Source organism: Acyrthosiphon pisum, chromosome A1 (genome assembly GCF_005508785.2).
Source record: "Acyrthosiphon pisum isolate AL4f chromosome A1, pea_aphid_22Mar2018_4r6ur, whole genome shotgun sequence".
Lineage (NCBI taxonomy): Eukaryota > Metazoa > Arthropoda > Insecta > Hemiptera > Aphididae > Acyrthosiphon > Acyrthosiphon pisum.
Genome location: NC_042494.1, coordinates 45,279,594 through 45,293,905, shown reverse-complemented (window position 1 = coordinate 45,293,905; position 14,312 = coordinate 45,279,594). Strand labels below are relative to the sequence as shown.

Here is a 14,312-nt window from a genome sequence, read left to right as displayed (position 1 = left end):
CGTATAAGTAACAAAATCGAATAAACGATCCAACGGCATATATTATGGCGGCTTGTATGGTGCATTGTCACTATATGCCTATGTCCTATAGTACCTGCGACCTATACCTATACAAAACCATTGAACGCGAGAACTTAAACACTCTAATAACTGTATGATTTATACCAGTACTATAAATATAATACCCAGTAGCTGATCTAGAGGTCACACGGGAAAAAGAGGAAGGTACATTTTATGTTGATTAATATAATCGATAATAACCTATGTGTAATATTATAATAATTGTACCTTAAATGTTACATTTTATGCAGTGGCGTCATTTTGGTGGAGGGGCATTTGCACCCCCCCCCCCTTGTCATTAGCGGGCCGCTGTCGGGCCGGGTATGGGCTAGTTTTGGGCCTTTATATAGTAGCTAATAGGTAATATATTTAAGTAACCCCTACATATATGTATTAATTATTTAATTGTTGTAATCTCTCAAAAAAATGGGTTAGGTACTTACCTACCTGTATGCTTATGATATTAACCTTTAATACTAACTAGTAAGTATACAATTATACAATAAGGAGGGTATTTGTATTGAGATACAAATGCAATATTGTAATGTAATGTAATGTAAATGTTAGCAAGCTTTTTTTTCAGTTTTATTTTGGGCTGGTCAAAAATTTTGCCCCCCCCCCCCCCCTCTCAAAAACTGAAATGACGCCACTGATTTTATGCCAACGATGTAAACTGTACATTTAGTATTTAACTCATATATTATAAGAAGGGCCCGGATTTTTATGCAACAATTTTTATTAAATATGCACACATATATGCACTCAAAAATTCAAAAATATGCAAATAATATGCAAATAAATTTATTGTTTAAAAAATCAAAATTTAAAAAAATTAAAAATTAAAAAATATAGTATTAAATGAAAAAAAAAATACAATTTAAATATAATTTTATTAAATGTGTAATAATTAATAATTATTGAATGAGTACCAACATGATGTCACAAAATGTGCTTTTAAATTATCAAATTGAAAACTTCTACGATTGTCGCGTAGCATCACCTCGTATTTCGAAAAACTTTTCTCCACGTCTGCGTATTTGAAACAAGAAATATCTTCTTGTGACAACTCTGCAAGGTCTTCATCATCGTTTCTTATTTCTTTATAATTTAGAAATTTTTTTATGAAAATTTGTCTTTTCTAAATGTTCAACAGTTAAAACAATCGGTTTTGTTGAATTTTCAGAAGACAGAGAACCAATTATTACACTTGCGACATAACGTCCTTGGACATCAATAGTTTCGTCTATTGATACCCAAATAGAACTATTCCCTATTTCCTTCCTAATCTTACGTAATACGTCTTCGTAACATAATGGAACATAGTTTTTCCGCACAGTCGATTCATCGGGTAATTTTAGTTTAATATACTTTTCAAAAAAATTGTTAAATTCTACATTTTTTAATTTCCATAAAGGGATGTTATTTGCTACCATAAACGTTGTTAAATCGTTGTTAAACTCATTTAAATGTTTGTTATTTGTTCTAGCTTGAGTAAACGATTTTCGAATAAATTGTTGATTGACCTATTCTTTATTAGATTTCAACTAATAGTTTCCGATGTGTTTTGAAATTTCTAAATGTTGTGTAACCTATGATTTTCTATTACATGACACGTTTATACCCATGTCCCACGCATGTCCCAGAAAGCAGATTATGATATATATATATATTTATCTATAAGATAACGTCTATAATACGTCTATACGTCTGTCACGGAATTCCCTTTTATACAATATTTAGTTTTATTCGGTCGAGTTATATTTTTCAGGAACGTCGGCGATCCGGTAAAATCAGCATGTATATCAAACTTTGAGTGAAATTTAAAATATTTTATTAAGTATTTATTAAATATGCACATTTTATGTAATTACCCCGAAATATGCAATTAGTACGCATTTTGATTCAAATATGCAAAAAAAAAAATAAACAGTAGAATCTACGTTTTACGAAACATCAAGATATTTAATCAGAATTAGTATACGTCAAATGTAGAAGAATATGAATTTGCATAAAAATCCGGGCCCTAATTATAAGCTATATATATCATTGTAATATATTCATTCAGTTCTCTATTTTTATTATTTGTTTCGTTAAAATAAATATTTTTTTTAGAAATTAAAAGACGAGCTCTCGATGACCCCGGAGCAATTGGAAATCGTATTTGATACACTGGATGTGGAACAAAAAGGTTACCTCACACTCAGTCAATTTTTGGAAAAGTTCAGTGAGTAATACCTACATAGCTTATGATTTTATATAAATAGGATTCTCTGCAGTGAATACACTAACTAAAAACAGTGGACGAATGGAATATTAAGTCTCATCAGTCATCACTGTGGACTACACCTGGATTGACCAGCGGCGACTATCCTGCGGTCCAAATGCAATTTAGTAGGTGGGTGGGTAGTTGTATGTTGAGTGAAAAGAATGTTAAAAATCACATAGATTGTTATTGAAATATTTAATATTTGCAGTCATTCGTTATTTGAAAATACTGCACGGCTTACGAAATATTTGATTTGATTATAACTTGCATATTATATATACTTACATACAGGTATCTATATACCTAGGTACTTGAAATCATACATATCATAATTATTAGCTTGACATTTATAATTACAAAAATGTCATTAATTGAAACACGTTTATTAGCGTAGGCAAATGTAATATATACGTCTTAATGATACTTCATACTATAATAATATATTATAAATTCGCACACAGAAGACACTGCACCAATGAATATCCGGAATAATCGATGGAAGGAGCAGCAAAATATCGTTTCTTTCAAATGTTCTTACACGGAAGACATCCAAACACTTTTGCAAACAATCAAAGACACGAACATGATAAAACTGTAAGTGATTAAGAGCACGCCGAATCTGCATGTGTTGTTACCGTTTTACAATCGTACGATACAGCAAATTTGCGTTCAGCAGAACAAATTTTATGTTATTAGGTTTAATATTAGAGTAAATTGAACTATCGTCAAACTTAAAAGTAAGAATAGTATCTAGGACGCGTCATAGGATTTTAATTTTCATTATAACTATACCATGTAAATATAACCCACATTTTTAAAATGATCTTAACTCACTTTATAATTTAAATATCAATAAAAGTCATTGAGGTACTTTACATAATATTCTTAACTTTAAGTTTGATGATATGTTAATTCATTTTAATCTAACATTACACAATGTAATGGTCATTACGCATGTGAATGAATATTCAAACCTATATGTATTTTACCAAGTGATTCTTTTATCACTAAACGGTCGTTTTCTATGTTAAATTTAAGTGTTTTTGAAAAACTTTGACATCATCATAATATGAAATATCTAAAAATCATGTTTCAAATCTATAGTTAAAAAGTGTTATAGTTATAAGTGCCTGCTCATACATATGTCTATTACTTATTACTTGGTCTATGGACTTATACATTTATTATGAAACGCATTATACATATATATCGAGAAATTAGTTATCCAATGTATGAATAATCAGTTTAGTTAGAAATGGATCATTCTGATGGCTTAAATGGTATTAATCCTCAAAATCACATTATGACATGCACCGGCTGAGGGTTTATTAACAATCGGTGTGCTTTCGACAGGAGCATAGGGCATTTAGAGAACATATGCAAGGCAGCCTCTCAAATGGAACCAGACAGTGCGGTATCGGTGGGCCGTATCGAAGCGTTTCTCAGGGCGCTCAACATTGACCTAGTAAAGATCGTCGAACGTGACAGGGAGCTGGAAGAGATGCTGCAGAGCCGTGAGATCCAACACCAAAACAACGTATATTATTGGTATACAGGTTGATTCACCAAACATACTCGCCACAATTTAGCCTTCAATAAAAAGTTTATTCAAATTCTGATTTTTGGAATTCATAAATACACTTAAATACCAAATTCCCGAATTATTGAGTTTTTGTACAACCCACATAAGGAGCGTACGTCCTTCGGCGATACAAATTTTCATTTTTCATATGAGAACCCCAGACCTTTTCTACTGCAAATTATTAAGTGAATAATTTTCCTGAAAATTTTGAAGTACCTAATACAAAATTCGAATGAGTAGTTTCTCCCTTATTAAAATGTATGGAATAAGGATATTAACACTTAATAATGGTTTCACAAAAATATAAATTATAGATGTATAAATCGATCTAGTGTAACTTCAACCTACCTTGGTCCATTTCTATAGATTATAAATGTTGATACCTTAATGGTTATTAGGTAGTCATTAAAATGTTCCAATCACCGCAGCCCCTTAATCTTCAAACCCTTCATCATGGACCTTTTATCCTTAGTATATACAAAGTTGAATAACTCAAAAACTACTCGTTCAAATGTTGATTTTAATAGGTCTACTAAAATAATTAACAACAAAAACCAAGTTCTCATTTGAAAAACATAATTTTGTACGCAGGACATTCCTTAAGCAGGTAGTACAAAATCTCTCAAGAATTTAAAATTATGGTCTTTAGGAATGTTTAAAAATTCCAGAAATCAGATGTTGAACAACTGCATTATTGAAAAAAAGAGGGGAGAGAGCATGCAAGGTGAATCACCCTGTATACACACCCAGTATTACCATTACACCTATACATCTATACAGGCGCGTCCTTAGGGTGTAGGGGGGGACGATGGAGGGCGATTGCCCCTCCATAAGTCGTGAGATGTTCTGTTTTTTCTAATAGATAAATACATTTTATAAATGTTGTTAATTGTTAAAAATCGGTATTCAAGTCTAAAATTTGTTCGCCCCCTCAATGGAATTGACCTGAAGCCACCCCTGAATCTTTGCGCTTTTATAAATGTATCACCTGCGTTATACAGGAACACAGTAATGCGTGAAAATCGCAGTGAATAATAAATAAGTTATAAAACCGTCTTGTGTCATGTGATTTTCAGATGCAAAAACTTTTCGAAGAACTCGAATCGCATTTCCGTGAAGAGCAAGAAAAGACCAAACTCGAAGTATGTATGTAATGTAGGTATTAGCGTGTCAATAATTTTCACCAACTGAGACGTGAATGAAAATATTTTCCGTGACAAGGCCGCCCGCAGCAAGGTGGACCAGCCGGGTGGGGGCATGCTATGCCATGCCCCCCACGGATTTAGTTAATATTAATTTTATTATCACTTGTAAAAAAAATACTAAAACGTGCCATATCGACTTTTGGCTTTGTCCCCACCACTGGATTATATATCTGCGGGCGCTCTTGTCCTGCGAACACCCGTTTACCAATCACCGTTATGATTCCGGTTTAAAATCAATTAATTTTACGTTAAAAACTAGTCGTTGACTCGTGTTTTTATCGATGGGATGGTCTGCACTCTGCAATATTACAATATTTCATATAATAGTAAACGGCACATATTTCACAGGGTAAAATAAGTAATATTAACACCACTGATCAAAGATATATTAAAATCCTAATATTTATAACAAATTTTTGAATCAACTATAAGATATACCTAATATAATACTAAACATCCTAATACCTCATAGTCAAGTTTTTGGAAATTCAAGGTAATTTTTCAATTATTAAAAAAACTTGTCTAACGGTTGAAGTACTGTGTAGTGTGCACTTAGTATAAACGATAGTATTTTGTTATGACGATGATAATTTTTTTAGAATATCTGATTATGTAAGGGATGCTCTCCTTAAACCTTTGTATGGAACAGAGTACACATTAAAAACCATAATTCGCATTTTGTTGTTTGTTTTTTTGATTTCGGGTTTTTATGAATACTGGTCGTAGACAATACTTTGATTTCGGGTTTTACATTTTCATAAAAATATATTTTGGCTTCAAATTAAGAAATTAAAAACGTGTGTTTTTGCAGGACCAAAGAAAATTCCGGTCAGAACTAACAGCGTTGGAAAACGAACTGGCCGACAAGGAGGATAGGTTCCGTGCCGCCGTGTCCACTAGACAGGAATTCGCAGGACAGCTAGTGGCGGCCCAACAACGTGAACTGGCGGTTATGGCGGAAAACGCTAAACTTATCGAAACCCGTGTAAGTATATACCACGATAAAATGATCGATATTAATTAGGTTCGAAGTTCAGATGAAATCATAGTCATAATATGCTTACAGGAAAGGCTATTGAATGATTTGGACGCGGAACGGACCAAAACCTGTCGGCTAGAGGAAATCATCGAGAGGACCAATGTGGAGTCTGCCGCGGACAACGAGAAACACTTCAAACAAGGGTTCTACGTTGCGAAAAATTTGGTCTCCATGAAAGAAGAAGGTGCGCTTGAACTTTGAAATTCCTATTTTATAATATATTCATAGATAAAGTTTATGTATAATACACTTTGCATACGTAATTATATATTATGATGTATGTAATACATACATGTCAAGTAACAAATAATTTAAATATTTTACCGACATTAAATTTAAATTTTAAATAACTTACGATTATTTTTGATACATTCAAAATAGATTTGGTATTGAATGCTTTCTTCTTTTTAATATGAAATACTGAAATATAATATGATGGGCAACATTTTAATAAATAATTCCACTGTCACATTATCACACTGCAATAAAAGTTAAAACATACTAAATATATATAACTAAGCTTTAGTAGTCATATTATAATACCTATACATTACACATATTATGTGCATATCTATGTTGTTAATAATTGTTTTTAAAAACGCGTAATATTATTGTGGATAAGTATAATAATTTTTCGTTTTTTTTTTTTTAAATGCTATAGTACAATTTTTATTTCCATAGTTTTTCAAGGTAAGATAATATCTACTGAAGTATCTCAAATTTAAAATCATCTCCAAAATAAAATGTTAGGCTGCAAAAATATTGTACCTATGTGCAAATTTTAACAAAACATATTTATTCCACGCATATATACTGCACTAAAGCGTTCCTTACAACTTTCTTAGATCCTCCAATAGTCATAACCTATATGCACATATTTTATTGTTATAAAATCAGTGCGTGTCATGTGATGTTAGTGTAATACTATACACTATAACGTACCATCAGTGGCTCAATTTAATTCGGTGTGTAGAGTGTTCGAAACTTCGAACCTCAAACAGGCACCCACAATAATTTCGAAATGGTCGACTCTCTTAATAATTGCTACAAGTACAACATAATACATTAGAAGTAAAATAATTAATATTCTTATGACAACTATTTACAGTAAAAGTCGCTTAAGAAACTTTCCCGCATAAGACGCTAACGCTCTTTTGAGCTAGTCCTTTGAAAGCGTCTTAACTTTTTAAGTTAGTTTTCATGTACTGTGATATATCTATATAATGATAATATATTAGATATATTTACGGTGGAAACACATAAGAAATATATAGTTTTTTTAATATTGTGTCAAAAAAAATATTTAAATACATTATGAATGTTTATATTGATAGGTGATAACATGAGCACCTACCTACTCAATTATTATTTTTAGTAACTTTTTTCTGCTCATTCGAGTACGTATGTCAAGTAAATATTTTCAAAGTTCTCAATTATGCGTTGTTATAACAACTTTATAAAGCTAAGTTTTAAGAACATAACTAATATGATAGTATAACTTAATGAAATACTCAAAATATCTGAATATGGCACATTATACCAATATAGATTATAGGTAGGCATCCAGTTTTATTTTAATATTTTACCATACATATAATTATTATTACAACTATTTACAAGTAGAAAATACCAATTACAAATAACATGTAAAATTATTATATTCATAAATACTGATTTCATATTATGTTATGAATTAAAATGTATTGTCATTTATTTGTATTGTGTACTTTTAAAGTTGTAACTCAAATATAAGTCATGAGTCGTAACAATTAACAAATTACAAGACGTACAGTTCATGCTTTTGTTAGTTATATTTTAGCTGAGAAGTAACAAAGGACACAATACATTTTTTTTACATATAGTTTACATATACTTACCTATACTATATGCGAGTAGATATTTTTCAAATCAAGTTTGCTTCAATACTAAAATTGTGTAATTATTGTAAATTATCCATTCACAATATGTATGACTTTATGAGAAGATCTAACCAAAACTTATAAGTAACATTGCCTTATAATGGTATTACATGCATTATAAACATTGCATATTATTCATATTCATATACTTTAGGCATAGTACCAGTCTCGTGCAGTATAACTTATAAGCGATAGCAGCTATTTAGAATGCTATAATAATCATTTCAATTTCTCATAAAAAATTTAATTTAGCAATAATCGATTAAAATTCAAACCCACTACACACGACGTATCGATTATTTGGGGAGCTAATATAAGTAACAACCTATACAGTGGCGTAATTGCGGGGGGCAAGCAGGGGAACTTGCCCCCCCCCCAGAGATGTTTGTGGGGGCAAAAGTATCATTTTGCCTCTCCAAATAATCCACATTTAAAAAGTATTCTTAACTAGACTGTTAACATAATATTATAATATTAAAATATATTTTTCGACAAATTACTTTATAAAACTTTATATTTATTTTAGGTTTCTCTTGTTGAATAATATTATGGTGACGTATAGTCAGTGTTACAGTTATCGCAATAATTGCATTCATGATTCGTGAACATATTATTATCTTGAAATCGCGATTATGACTACAGGAACGGCCAAATCGGAGATTTATTTTTTTGCCCCCCCCCCCCTAGATTTTTATCCAGTTACGCCACTGAACCTATAACCGATTCATGCAGTATGCCGAAATTTTTGATAGCTACAATTACGGAATTAAACTTTATTTTCTAGATTTGTAACTGAGTATATAAGAATCAGTAATAATATTTTATTAACATACGTTGTATTTACCCATCATATATAATGTGTACTACCTACTGAACTACTGAGTATAGTCGTGTTAAAATATTTAAATCACTGCATGCACGGTATTATAAAGGTAGCCTCGTATGGATGACTATTGTTTTACGAGAACGAATAAAAAAGGTGGATGTTGCTCTGCTGTACAGTAGATTACATGTGAGTCACTGTAAATTTTAATTCAATGATTTATAATATCATTGTATAAGAAAAACGATTTTGAGCGAAGACGGTCAGTCAGCCTCTGATATTACTAAGCATATTTAATGATAGATATTATTGTGAATAAAGAAATTTATATACTATAACCTATTTACGTGGAACCTCGTTTTAAATTTTCAACCCTTAGCTATTAAAATTGAACATTTTATAAATTTGTAACTACAAAATAATTTTTAAATTTTAAATTTGATATATTTTGTCAAATTTCGAACTATAAATGCTTATAAAAAAAATTGTACCTGTGTATTTTAAATATTTTTCAACTGCTATTGTAACAATATATCAGGAGTCTTGTATTAACCCTTGTATTAGTTGTATTGGCCCAACAAATAAAATTGTATTGATATTTAATAAAATTTTATTGACATTCGTAGAAAAAAGAAACTAAAAATGTCTGTAAATAGTTCAAAACAAATCAAAATATTTTGAAAATTGTATCATGTATAGAAAACACTAATATAAACAACCAGTGAAAATTTAATTTATCTATGCGGTTGTTTGTTTTAGAATTACACCAAAAACCAAAATCGATTTTGTCAAAAACCGATTTTGTGTAAAAATTGCCGTTTTTCCTTAATTATTGTTTTGTTTTTCCCTGCACTTTGAAAACTACTTAGAACTTAAAATTGTTGCCATCCATAAGTACCAACTAGATTCATTTTTCCACCGGAAAAGATACTGATGTTGGATGTCGAAACATTATTTTGACTACTTATCGTGTACACAGAAAAAAAATAAATAAGAATCTAAAAGTGCAGCAAATAAATTACCGATTAACCAATTTAAACGATTTTCATTTCCTCTGTGTACCGTATAATTGACTAAGTAAAAAAAAAATAAAAAAATCCAATACAGTTATGCGACGGATGCTACGACTTATATATTATGTGCCACAATACAAGTGAACTGTATACGCACACGATATAATATTATATAATATACTATATAGGTATGTTTATGGATAACCTATCATACAAATTAATAAATGCGTTAGGTTAGTAATTATTCTAACGAGGCAAATACTTTCTTCGATATAGTTTTTATACTGTTAAATCGTATATTTACACAGTGTTTAGGTATCCGATTGATTTACTTTTGTTACCCATTTAAATACCTATACGTGGGCACAAAATTGGTTACATGTTGTTACACGATTACAAAAAAAATTTAGTTGAAAATTCAACACCCGGTGTTTGTTTCATAACACATTCATATTCATGTACCTACCGAATACATTTTATCTGAACCGATTTTATTTAATTAATAATGTTTTGACTGCTAGTGTGCAGTCGCAGTGTATACTGTACACATATATAGATACCAATACGGATTCTATAATACATATTAATGATATATTATATACATACCTGTCGTACCTACCTATACAGATTTATACCTATTAAAATGTAAAACTGCGTATTACTCATAATACAATAAATTTCAAATAATAATACGCATTAAGAATTAAAATCGTTTTTGCAACCAAATTGCATAAAATAAATACAGATCATTTCGATACAACTTATAACTGTAGGAATATTATATTATGCGTATATCGACTCTTAACCGTTTAAGTTGTCTAAGACGTCATATAGAATGGCATTATTATTTATTATGTACTTATAAATAACTGTTTGATAACAAAATCAATGTAGCTGGTTTAGTTTTAATTTTAAAAAAGTGATCGATTTAATTAAATTGTACATCGTTTTAAGAATAAATATATGTAATACAGTTTTTAAATACATACTCAAATAATTAAAATTTAAACGATGCCTCATTATTAAATTAAAATAAAAATTGTCGGTACTTACACGTCCCCACATTGTGTGTATCGACGAAAAATAAAATATGAACAAATATGAATTATATCTAAACAATTATAAATAATAAACTACAGATGATCAACGATTTATAATGCTACATAATAATATTATAAATGGACTATTATTCACATAAACAATAATAAACTTATCTGATGAATTTAATCACTACGTCCTACTATACTATACACTGCTGCGCGTGCACTCGAAATAATATTTTATACAGATTACCTATACCGTATGACCGCAAAAACTGAGTACACTCTATAACTCAGTTAAGTACCTGCATATTTTCTTAGTACCCTATACATGTTTTAGAATTCTGTCTTGATGATCCAATAGTCTATGGTTTCATGTCCCACAAACAGAATTCGAAAATAAGTACAGGGTATTGTGTAATAAGGGTAATTTTAGTTATACGATGTGCCCTGTTTTTGCGGACACGTGGTATATATTAGATGGTAGGTAGGTACATCAATCGACAACCGTAAACGGCATCGTTTAATTCACCTAAATCTCAATTATACAACAGTGCAGATAAAAAAATCGTACCTATCTCTATTTTAATGGATTAATCTTTTTAGTGTGGGTACCAGGTACCTATAATATAAATTATGAGGAATACAGCTAATATTTATAGCCTTATATAGGGATACGAACACGCGTATAAAAAATAATCAGTACCTACCACTGCAGTGATGTATAGTGGTGTTGAAGGTAAAAAACATTTAGACCAAATTTCGAATTGTTTGCAGCATTGTGGACGACAGTGCCGTAAATTGGGTGGTGAAAATCTAGCATTTGCACCATCGGAAAATTCTTATAATATTATGCACATAACCTATAATTTTCATTTTTAAAAGTCAAAATTTGTTTACTGAACAAGTACCTAAGTACAAAATTATAATATTCGTACAAGCGTGATTTTTTTATATTAATAATGACGTCCCTACGTCAGTATCGTTGCCATATTAATATATATTATTATGCCTATGGGCAGTATCACCAATATTGTAATTCAAATATTTTAATTTTATAATATTTCTTTTCTTTGTCATCAACCTTACAGTGGTGCTGTATTCAGCTAAAGCACTCACCGTTCCGTATATTGAACTTTTTTTTTATCATAAATTTATTAGATATCATGCAGTTATAACGTAAAACTAAACGTATTAATTGTAGACCACTGCAGATGTAGCCTACCTACTACCAAAAAAATGGGTTAATTTTGTTTTTTTTCTGAAATTGTTCATGATAACAAGATACCAATAAGGCTATAAGGAGTTTTATTAATTATTACGGTTGTAGATAAACTGATTGCACAACTGAACAACTCTATGAAACATACTCTCATAATTGGACCCTCTCATAATATCATTATCATAAGAATGAAGAACTAATGAGCGCTCCTTGTGTGATATTTTTGAAGCATTAACTTAAGCAACCTTAGTCTTTACAGCAGTTTGTCGCTGGGGTTCACTACAATTTAGTTCTACGGGGAGCCTTATTACACTGTTGTGTGTCTTATCGCAAGACATATTGAATTGCCTGCGTGTGTTATAAGCAATTTAATATAGGAGTTATGTAACCAGTGTCTACCTACAACCGTGTTAATTATTAGCATACATAGCACCCACTATAAAAAAATCGTAGATCCACCGCTGCTACCTTGTACCGCAATACCAAATTTTTGTGGCACTATACTACCAAAATAGTGTTATCAGTTATTACCATTAAATTATTTATAATACAGGAAATGGAAAATCGATTTGAAGAAAATCAAATGGATATTATAATTGCCTTATGTGAAATAATTATGTCTGAAGATCTATTAAAAATAGTTAGTAACCATACAACTTTAACATAAATTAGGAATTTTTAATGATGCTCCTAACAATATTTTAAAACAAATCCATATACGATTCTAGGCCTTGAAAGTGCTTAACTGCTGTTGAATCCTAGAGGTGCTAAATAGTAAATAGTACACTTCCTCTCCCTTATAATAGTGCCACTGATTACACTGTGTCAGTGAGTCATTCCGTAATTCAATACTTAAACGCAATAAATTATTACATTATGTATCGGCCCGTTGTAACCTTTTTATTTTTGTATGATTTTCAGGACTTTTACAACAGTTAGAAATCCTCCAGGACATGAAAAACGTCCTGTTGAACTGACACACAGGCGGCTTCATCGTCTCCGACATAGGTACTCAACCCAAATTGTACTATTGATAAATCATAATATGCCTAATAACACGCATTTACAGACTATATTGTATAGTGATGCAACATCGACAATAATACATCATCATTATTATATTTTAATTATTATTATTATTATTATTATTATTATTATTATGTATTGTTACTACATTTGAATTTGTGCATCAGCCACAAAGTTATTCTACCTTACATTAGGCTAACATTGTATTTACATTAAATTAGTTTATACATTACAATTGTTTTTAAATCGTTCTTACCTATTATAATTATTTATTAATATACCTACAACCTTCACATTCATAGAGGTAATAACAACGCATGTGTGTTGTATGTTTTGTATACAATAATACATTGCGGTGTTAAGTGTAAGTATGTAAGAAAGTCATGACTCATGACTATAATGAATAATAATGCGTAGGTAACATAATAATTTTTGTCTCTTTCATGATAAAAAAAAAGTCAACCGAAAGACCTCATAGGGTATCGAAAAGTATTTGAACATTTTGATTTACTAAGAAGTTTACTAGTAGTCGCTAGCACAGTATGCTGTATAGTCAGTTTCGGATGTACCTCAGGCAGTGGTGGATCCAGAGAGAGGTCAAAGGCCCCCCAATCGCCGTAGTTTTCCTTTGTTTTACACTGTGTTTAGCCAATTTTGGAACTTTTTGTACTTTTTCCCCTCTAAAAACTAAGCCCTGGATCCACCACTTACCTCAGGGGCGTTATTTTGGGGAGAAAGTGCAGAGTGTACATTTGCACGAACTCTTTTTTAAGACGCCTTCTCTGGCCTGCCAACAATAAATATAAGTGCCGATATACCGAAGTGTTTTATATTTTTTCAGTATTAAAAAAAAAATGTATTGTACTAATGTTTAATTTTCAAGAATGTTTGATATGGTTTTGTGGTCCCACAATATATTACAACTGATAAAATTATAACACAAACATTGTGAGGAAGGGTACCCATAAAATAAATTTCAGGTTTTATTAAGCTAGCTATATTATATATTTTGAGTATGTGGGGAGAAAAAATATATAGGTTAGGTTCGGTTAGGTATTTTATTTTAAAGGTGTTTTATACCCATACATTTATTTACCTAGTGTAAATACCACTGTAC

At 30.6% G+C, this 14,312-nt stretch overlaps 1 protein-coding gene across 4 annotated transcripts in view; it reads left to right on the top strand.

The window, feature by feature from the left end:
• Positions 1-13,430, top strand: part of LOC100163938 (EF-hand calcium-binding domain-containing protein 4A) — a 23,632-nt gene extending 10,202 nt beyond the window's left edge. For 2 of the 4 annotated variants that reach the window (XM_029487123.1, XM_029487125.1), the window contains exons 2-8: positions 2,173-2,284; positions 2,788-2,920; positions 3,680-3,863; positions 4,985-5,050; positions 5,925-6,098; positions 6,180-6,336; positions 13,091-13,430. In XM_029487123.1, the coding sequence (XP_029342983.1) occupies positions 2,173-2,284; positions 2,788-2,920; positions 3,680-3,863; positions 4,985-5,050; positions 5,925-6,098; positions 6,180-6,336; positions 13,091-13,146 (882 nt within the window). In that variant the 3' untranslated portion in view covers positions 13,147-13,430. Of the gene's footprint in view, positions 1-37; positions 226-2,172; positions 2,285-2,787; positions 2,921-3,679; positions 3,864-4,984; positions 5,051-5,924; positions 6,099-6,179; positions 6,337-13,090 lie in introns of those variants that run through there. The other 2 variants (XM_016806477.2, XM_029487124.1) reach the window with 2 other exon arrangements.
• Positions 13,431-14,312: the final 882 nt, after the last annotated feature.